This window comes from Alligator mississippiensis, chromosome 1 (assembly GCF_030867095.1).
Source record: "Alligator mississippiensis isolate rAllMis1 chromosome 1, rAllMis1, whole genome shotgun sequence".
In the NCBI taxonomy this organism is placed as follows: domain Eukaryota; kingdom Metazoa; phylum Chordata; order Crocodylia; family Alligatoridae; genus Alligator; species Alligator mississippiensis.
Genome location: NC_081824.1, coordinates 233,141,247 through 233,149,196, shown reverse-complemented (window position 1 = coordinate 233,149,196; position 7,950 = coordinate 233,141,247). Strand labels below are relative to the sequence as shown.

Below are 7,950 nucleotides of genomic sequence, written 5' to 3'. Positions count from 1 at the left end.
TCTGTGTAGGGCTCAGCAGGAACTTGCCTTGCCCCACTCAACATTCACCCAGCAAATGGGATCAAGGTGCCTGGGTCAAGAAGACCTGGTCATTGCTATTTGCACTGCCACAGAAGGGGAGGCCAGGGTGTCAGGCCAGGGGCCATGGCTGGCATGTGCAGGGCGACACCTGCCACTGAGCCACCCATCCTCTTCCCAGTGACACTCCCACCCTGGGGAAACCCAATGGACCGTTGCAGGGTATGGACCTCCCCCTGCCTGAAAGAGATGGCAAAGCCATGCATGACTGTTCCTGACACACCCCACACATTACTCAAGCAGAGAGACATGCAAGTGGTGGGAGATGGTTTATTTTGAGAACCAAGGTGATATCCCTGTAGCAGATAGAGGACAGGGAGCCTCCCTGGGGTAGTGGTGAAAACACCAGCCTTTAGGGCTCCTGCTCTTGTGCAGGAGCATATCCTGCCTCATACACAACAGGAGGCATCTCTTCCTATGAGCAATCACTGGAAGATAATGGGGGTTTCTCCATCTCTCATTTCACGGACCTATGATGCGTGCCCCCTCCACCCCCCAGGCTATGCACACCATTAATTCCTAGAACATCTTGTTTGCCTGTGGGGTTGCTAAACTACCATGAAAGTCCATCACAGGGTGAAGAAAAGAAGAAGCATGGATGTAATGAGGGTAGAAGTGTCCACTCTCTGCTGGCTCCAGAAGATGCAGTTTGGCTTTAGGGGAAAGAGATTGCTGTCAACTAGCACAGGCATGAACTGAAAGAGGCGGCAGAAGGGGTTCAAGCTTGTCTGAACCTATGTGGCTGAGCAGACAGCCAAGGAAAGCAGCTACACTGACCCAAGATGCATTTTACGACCCTGCTGTTCTCTCTGCAAACAGCAGTACAAGATCGGGGGATTTCTGGTGTTGCATCTATTTTCTTTCCTGAGCTCCATGCTCTGCTTCCAGCTGCAGCAGTCTCTTTGATCATCCACATCATCTATCCGGTGGGTCAATGAAGTTTATTTTTCCCCTGTATTTCCTTCTGTTTCTCACAAAGGCAGAATCGAAGTTCTCCACAGTCTCCAGGTTTCACTTTATCACCTTGCAAATATGCACAATCTCCACCTTCATAATTCTGAGGATTGGGGTCTGAGAGCACAAACCTGGAAGGCAAAGCCACAGGGTAGTCAGGACACAGAGCTAGGAGTTCTCCCTCATTTCTAGCACTCACAGCAGGATGGCAGAAAGAAGCTCAGAGATGCTTTATTAGTAAAGTCAGTAATTGGTTGGATGGGAAACAGGCAGCACAGGACCCCTGCACTCTCATGGCGCATTTACAAGGCTGGATGTGGTCAACTTTGACTCCTCAACACACTTTACTTGAGGACTATTCAGCCCTCCAGAAATTGCTCCTGGAATCAAATTTGCAAAATATTTTTCTTTCCTCCTCCTCCCATGCTTGCATGCTGACTCAGAGATGTCTCCATTCCCAAGGAGGGTGAAAGAAGAGGTCCTAATATCCCAAACAATTCACACATCACATGAACTTTGGTGGAATCCGTTGGATACATTTATCTACAATATGGCTCATTAACATACTATGCACCTATGATGCAGCAAACTCCCCTGTCCCAAAAACCCACCTCCCACATCTATGATCTAACACCATCACCTCATGAGCAATCTGAAATGGCTACCCCATATCATGGTATATTGGTCTGCAACAGGCATAGGAAATTGCATTAGAGTGGACAGTTTTCAAGAGAGAAAAGCTACTTGAGGGCAGCAAGGAGATGTCATGACCCTGTTCTATCCCTGCGCTGTTGGACACAGTCACTAGTCCCAGCTGGGTTGTGGGGGGCCTGTAAAGAGGCAGCAGCATCTGGGGTCCCCTGGTGCCGGGTGGGCAGGAGGTTCCTCGCCATAATAGCATGGGGCTTCTGGTGGTGGCACCAAACCTCCCTACCCTGCTCTGCCCTTCTTTGCTTAGTCTTGCCTACTGGGCCACAGAGAGCCCCAGGGGGAAGGGAAGTTGGGAGGGGAGACCCAAGCCTGCTGTGGGCAGCCTGTATTCACCCCGTCCTTTGGGCTCTGTGCCAGCTGTGCTACCCATGGGGAGGTAGAGGTGGGCTCTGTGCTCCACTCTGGCCACAGCAGCTGCTGCCTCCCATGAGCCCTGTCTGTCTGGCAGCTGGAAGCCCCTTCCAGCAAGGCTGGCCAGCCTGGGTGCTGCAAGTCACAAGTGAGGAGCACCAGTGGGGCTCTGGGGCTGTGGGTGGGACATGAGGGGCATTGGCAGGGCCAGGGGGATGTGGGTCAGGAGTGAGGAGCACCAGTCGGGCTGGGGGGGCCGTGGCAAGGTAGTGAGGGGCAATGACATGGGCAGGGTACAGGCATATTACGGCTGATCAGCACCATAAAGCAGGAGAGGTGGGGCAACAGCCGCAAATGGAGCCTTGTCTTGGTGAGTAAAAGGGGCAGGGAGAGCTCTGATATTTCGTGATAAAAAACCCAAAATCAAACACCAACATATATAGGCATTTTGAATTTATTTTATTATAATGATTGAGGCACTGGTAGGCTTCCAAATTGCTTTAAAATTGTAAATATATCAATAAAACGTTGTGTTCAACTGATAACTATATATATACATTAGTGTTTCATTTTAACCTTAGAAAAAATGTGAATTTAAAGGTTTTAATTGGAGCATTTAGGATTTTTATCACACAATATGTGATTTTTAAACAGAGAAAACCAGGATCCCTGGTCATAACCCTGTTTCATCCTTGCACTGTTCTACACAGTCCGTAGCCCTAGCCTGGGTGTGGGGAACTTGCATGGTGGCAGCAGTACGTGGGGCTCTTTGAGATACAACACTGAGCTAATTGCACCAGTCCTCCAGCACCAGCCGGCAGCATCAGACCCTTATGGTTCCAGGGGAAATTACACCTGGGTGCAAGTGCTGCACTTTGGTGCAGAGCTGAGGAGAGGTACACCAGCAGTGCCTGTAGCTTCTCCTCTGAGGACTGTCACTGCTGCTGCTGCCTTTCCCAACCCTTCCCCACTAGGAGGCAGCCCCTGTCCCTGCACAGCCGACACCCGCTCCATGCCATGCTCTGAGCAGTATGCTCTGTTGCAGAAAAACAGAACAGCTCATCCCCCCTGCACCCGTCCAACATCCCTGGGGGCAGCATGAGGTGCCAAGGGGGTAGCCACTGCCATGTAAAACCCTGCAGGATGTAGCCTCCACACCAGAGGCTGACCTTACCCCCTGAAGGGAACACCATGGAAATCAGGAAGCAGGACATTTTTTTAACAGCCCATCTCACCACGGGTGTGCTTTCCTCCTGCAAGGGAATGGCATCTTGCATATGTTTTGAATCTGGACCTTAAACATACACATGCACACGCACTAGGGCTGTGCAAGGCTTGGGACAGAGCTTAGGATCCAAAGAAACTTCGGGCGCTTCGGGGTCGAAGCAGCATGTCCAGGTCTCAGCGCGGCCTCGTTAGGCTTCCCCAAGGGCTTCGGAGCCTCCTCGCAGATTCGGCCTTAGGGTATAATGGGGAAACAATTAAATATCTATAACTTTGTTGTTTTTTTGTCTGCTTTGCATGACATTTTCAGGGGTGGTAGACTCTGCAGAGAGGATGAAGCCTGCCAAGTTTCAAGAAGATCGGTGCAGGGGTTTGGGGGGGAAACGGCACCCCAAATTCTTGAAAGCAAAACTCATGTCACATCGAGGCATTACAACATAGGGTGAAAACTGCAGGGCTGGTAGCTCTTACTGAGGCCACAAATCGTGCCAAGTTTCAAGAAGACAAGTGCAGGGGTTTGGGGGCAACCATACCCCAAATTGTTGAAAGCAAAACTCCTGTCACGTCTATGTGTTACAACACAGGGGGATCAAAACTGCAGGGGTGGTAGATCTTACTGAGGCCACAAAACCTGACAAGTTTCAAGATGATCGATGCAGGGGTTTGGGAGGAACTGCCCCTCAAACTGTGGACAAGCAAACTAGTGCCATGGGTGCTTGTGGGACTGACTGTGTCTGTCTTGGGGTGGGGAGGGGAGACACTACTGCAGGCCTGGCTGCTAAACTGCTGTGTTCCCACTTACCAATTAATCAATCAATCAATTGAGATTCACTCAGGGACCAGCTCAATACACAGGACCTAGCTACTTCATAATGACTTAACAGGCATCAATTAGCACCTACAAAATCGGCCTAAGGAGAGGAAAGAATCAATACAGACAAACAACTGCCCCGAGACAGACACAAGCTTGGCACGAGTTTTGTCCATCAGCAGCTAGGGGTGCAGGGCTCCAGAACCCCCCTGCACTGATCTCCTCAACAGCTGGCAGGCGTCACAGCAGGGGCCACCATCCCTGCACCTGTCACCCATGGCACAAGTTTTGCTTGTCTGCAGTTTGAGGTGCAGTTCCCCCCAAACCCCTACACCAATCTTCTTGAAGCTTGGCAGGTTTCATGATCTCAGCAGAGGCTACCATCCCTATAAGTTTAATCCAAATCAGACAAAAAACAACAAACTTATAGATATTTCATTGATTCCCCATTAATACCCTATGGCCAGATCTCCAAAGCGGCTCTGAAGCTTCGGAGCCGCTTGGGCCGGATCGAGGTGGAAACCTGGTCCAGAGCTCCAGATCAGATCGCGGGCATCCGAAGCAGCCAGATCCAAGTTCAGATTGGATTGCTGCTGACTCGCACAGGCCTAATACACACACCTTCTTGGGTGTAAGAGTGAAGTGTGCTGCCCATTTAAATTTTTTAAAAGTGTGCCCTAGGGATCAATAGTTTGTGAACCACTACCCTAGTGACACAGACTTACAGGTTAGAGAAGAGAGCTGAATTATCTGTCCAGACCCACATCCCCTTTCCAGAGTTGTATGACAATCCAGTCCAGAATGGGTAGTAGTATGCACCGGCTGCACGATGTTCAGAGTATTGGAAAGATGTTGCAGTTATGAAATCCTGCAGCAGAAAAGATCAGAAGGAATGGAAGTAAGTTCTCTCAGCCGTGTGGAAAGCGCCAGCAGAGCACTATGGTATAACCACAAGCCTCAGTGCAGAGTTACTTTTGGAAGAAAACTTGGTAGCCTGCACCTGCATAAGAGCAATGTGGGCAGGTGAGTTCTGCAACATACTGCAGGTAACACTGTAGGATCAGACCCATGGCTACAGACATGCACACGGTAGTTTGGAAAAACATAGAACACATGTGGGCGTATAGATAAACCCCTCACTGAATCCTTTCCTCACTGTCCTTCCCCACCCCATCCCAGCTGTAGCTGTGCCAGGAAATGCAGCCCTAAAGACTGACTCCTTTCTGGCTGCATTCATATGGTCATGTTGTACTGATATATTAAAGGAAACACATGCTCACCAACTCTTCTTTACTCTCCAGCTTGAGCAGTTTGGCAGATTGAGAAATGCAGTAGGATTTACACTGGTCCCAAGTTCCTCTTTCAGGAGAGAACAGGTAGGACCTGTCCTGGTTGGCAATCCACAGCGCTGGACACTTCTCCCCTGGAACAAAAGCCCAGCACAGATCAGCTCATCACATTCCCCCACTGCCCTGAGCTGGGCGTGTTGTTGTCAGCAGCAGAAGGATTTCACCCTTTCTGTGTCCCTCCACCTCCACTGCTTGGGTCTTATGGGAACTACAGTGTTTGGGGGCACAGTTTCTGCCCCACACACCTGAAGGGGGATGGCCCTTCCCCTCAAGGGATGACTGTTTCCATGCAAACGCATCAGGGACTGGCTTCCAGAGTTGTATGGGTGAGTGAGGGGCCTTACAATCACTGTCATCTTGGCCAAGGCCAGGCTGATCTCCTAAGACACAACTCATCTGAGGAGTGGTGGCCAAGAGGCAGGAGCACCAGGCGAGTCATGGAACAGGACATGGACAGCAACAGCTGGAGGGGGAAAGGTTTTTCCCTCCCCCTGCAAGTTGTGAAAGTAAAGAAGATTTCCCTGTCCTGAATCCTGAAAAGGCAACATTTTGAAAATGTCTTTTAAAGCAAAACCCTAACCCTAAAAAAAGCTGCTTTGAAACTGTGTGATTTAATTTGGAAAATTTCTAAGCAGGTCATTCCCATTTCTAGGCATTCCATTATTTATACATTTATTCCCAGTTACCTAACATTTCAAAACGGCAGGCAGACTAGGCAACCAAAACCTTTCATTTGTGTCATATCCAAGCATATTTTGTGAACACTTAGGAAACACCGGCTGGGGTTGGGGTGCTCATTGCAGTGGCCCAGCTCCATGCACAGTTTTGGTTTGCTGCTCTGCAGGCACCTGTGAGAAGGTGCTTGTCAGAAATCTCTGAATGAGCTGCCACCTTCGGGGCTAGGAAAGGAGTGAGTGGGAAGACCTTTAAAGGAAGCTGTGGGCTGTCCTAAACTGGGATGGGAGGAAAATGGATTGGATTGGTCTGAGGAAAGAAGCAGTGAGTAGTCCCCATCCCCAAAAGCCTCCCTGTAAAGGGGACCTCATGGCAGGTGTGGATAGTTCAGCCAAGGCCAACACACCTGTAGGAGGTGGGACACCACTCTGAGGGGCCAGGACAGCCTCATATACAGGCTTGGGTCTGCCAGCTCTGCCCTGAGGACATAGCAGCTCCTACCCAATGACTTACTTTTGTCAAGAGTCTGCCCCCAAAGAGTGTCAGGTGGGCCTGGTGGTGAGTCTGGGCAGGACATCAGCTGCTGGGTGAGGTTTTCCTTCTCTCGGTGCAGCTGAGTGACTGAAACATCAGAACAGACCAACAGTGTCTGCAGCTGAGATCCACAGACCTGATGTTCTCTGCAATGTGGTGACACAAAGCCCCACTCGCACTGATATCATTTATACTTAGAGCATTTACAGTTACAAATTGCCCGAGGGAAAGTTTTTTCCATTGCGGGGGAAAAAAAAAAAAGATTTGTTCTCACAAGGGAGCAGAAACCGTTCCATAGTGACTAAACTTGTCATGGAAGTCAGGGCAGTTTCCAATGTGCACATCTACATGAGATGCTCTACTGCACGGTAGAGCACATTGCTGTGCACTTAGCATTACTGACTACACACAGATTCACAGAAGTTTAGGGCTGGAAGGGACCTTGTGAGATCATCGGGTCCAGGCCCCTGCTCTGGGCAGGAAAGACTGCTGGGGTCAAATAACCCAAGCAAGGTGTGCATCCAGTCTCCTTTTGAAGATCTCCAGGGTAGGTGCCTGCACCACCCCTGCTGAGAGTCTGTTCCACAGTCTGGTCATGTGAATCTCCACCCAGCTGTGAGCTCACTGCTAACTGCCTCACTGGCAGATTTGGGAGGAGACTGGGACGTTCCTCTTCCCCACAGCTCTTTCCAAGCCCCTGACCCTGTTTGGGTAGCTGGGAGCTACCTACTGCTGGGGCAGGAGAACATCGTCCCAGACCAGGCTCCACCATCAGCGCCCCCCTGGCATCAGGCAGCTCCTGGGGGCAGGGAGAAATTTCTCAGCCCCTGCAAGCAGACATCTGTCTCCTGGCCCCCTGCTCCCTGCCAACTTCTGGGCTAGCACTGAGGGGGAGCCTGAAGCTCCCCCTGGCTCTTGCAGGGGGGCAGAGCAGGGTGGCAGCAGACATGCTCCCAAATGCCTGCCCAGGGTGGGTTTATTATGCAGTAATTTACTGTGGACTAATTCCACCCAGCAGCACTTGCATGTGTAGGTGCACCCAGTGCATCCTGTCTGGTTCCCTCCTAGCTCAACTTCCAACCTGCTTCTCTGGTGCTCCATATGGAGAACCTGGATAAATCAAGATCTAATGGGTGACCCATGCTTTCTGACTCCTTCCATGCCCTCCTGGTGGAAATAGTGTAATCAGGGCTGTGAAGGTTTCCAGGCACTTTTAAGGCATCTTTAGGGGCTTGCCATGGACCTGGAGCTCCCAGGACTTCC

At 50.6% G+C, this 7,950-nt stretch overlaps 1 protein-coding gene across 1 annotated transcript; it reads right to left on the bottom strand.

Moving 5' to 3' along the window:
* Positions 1-348: 348 nt before the first annotated feature.
* Positions 349-7,436, bottom strand: LOC109281293 (C-type lectin domain family 1 member A). The gene is made up of 5 exons (XM_059724299.1): positions 7,418-7,436; positions 6,667-6,774; positions 5,410-5,552; positions 4,855-4,997; positions 349-1,163 (listed from the first exon to the last, which is right to left on the bottom strand). Exons 1-5 carry the CDS (start codon positions 7,434-7,436, stop codon positions 1,010-1,012), a joined length of 567 nt encoding a protein of 188 aa, XP_059580282.1. The 3' UTR covers positions 349-1,009.
* Between the last annotated feature and the right edge of the window lie 514 nt (positions 7,437-7,950).

Coding starts and splice junctions, on each gene's coding strand:
- LOC109281293 (XM_059724299.1), bottom strand. Junction 5,553..6,666: donor GGGGCAGACTCTTGACAAAA/GTAAGTCATTGG, acceptor CTTTTGTTCCAG/GGGAGAAGTGTCCAGCGCTG. Junction 1,164..4,854: donor TCAGCTCTCTTCTCTAACCT/GTAAGTCTGTGT, acceptor TTTGCCTTCCAG/GTTTGTGCTCTCAGACCCCA.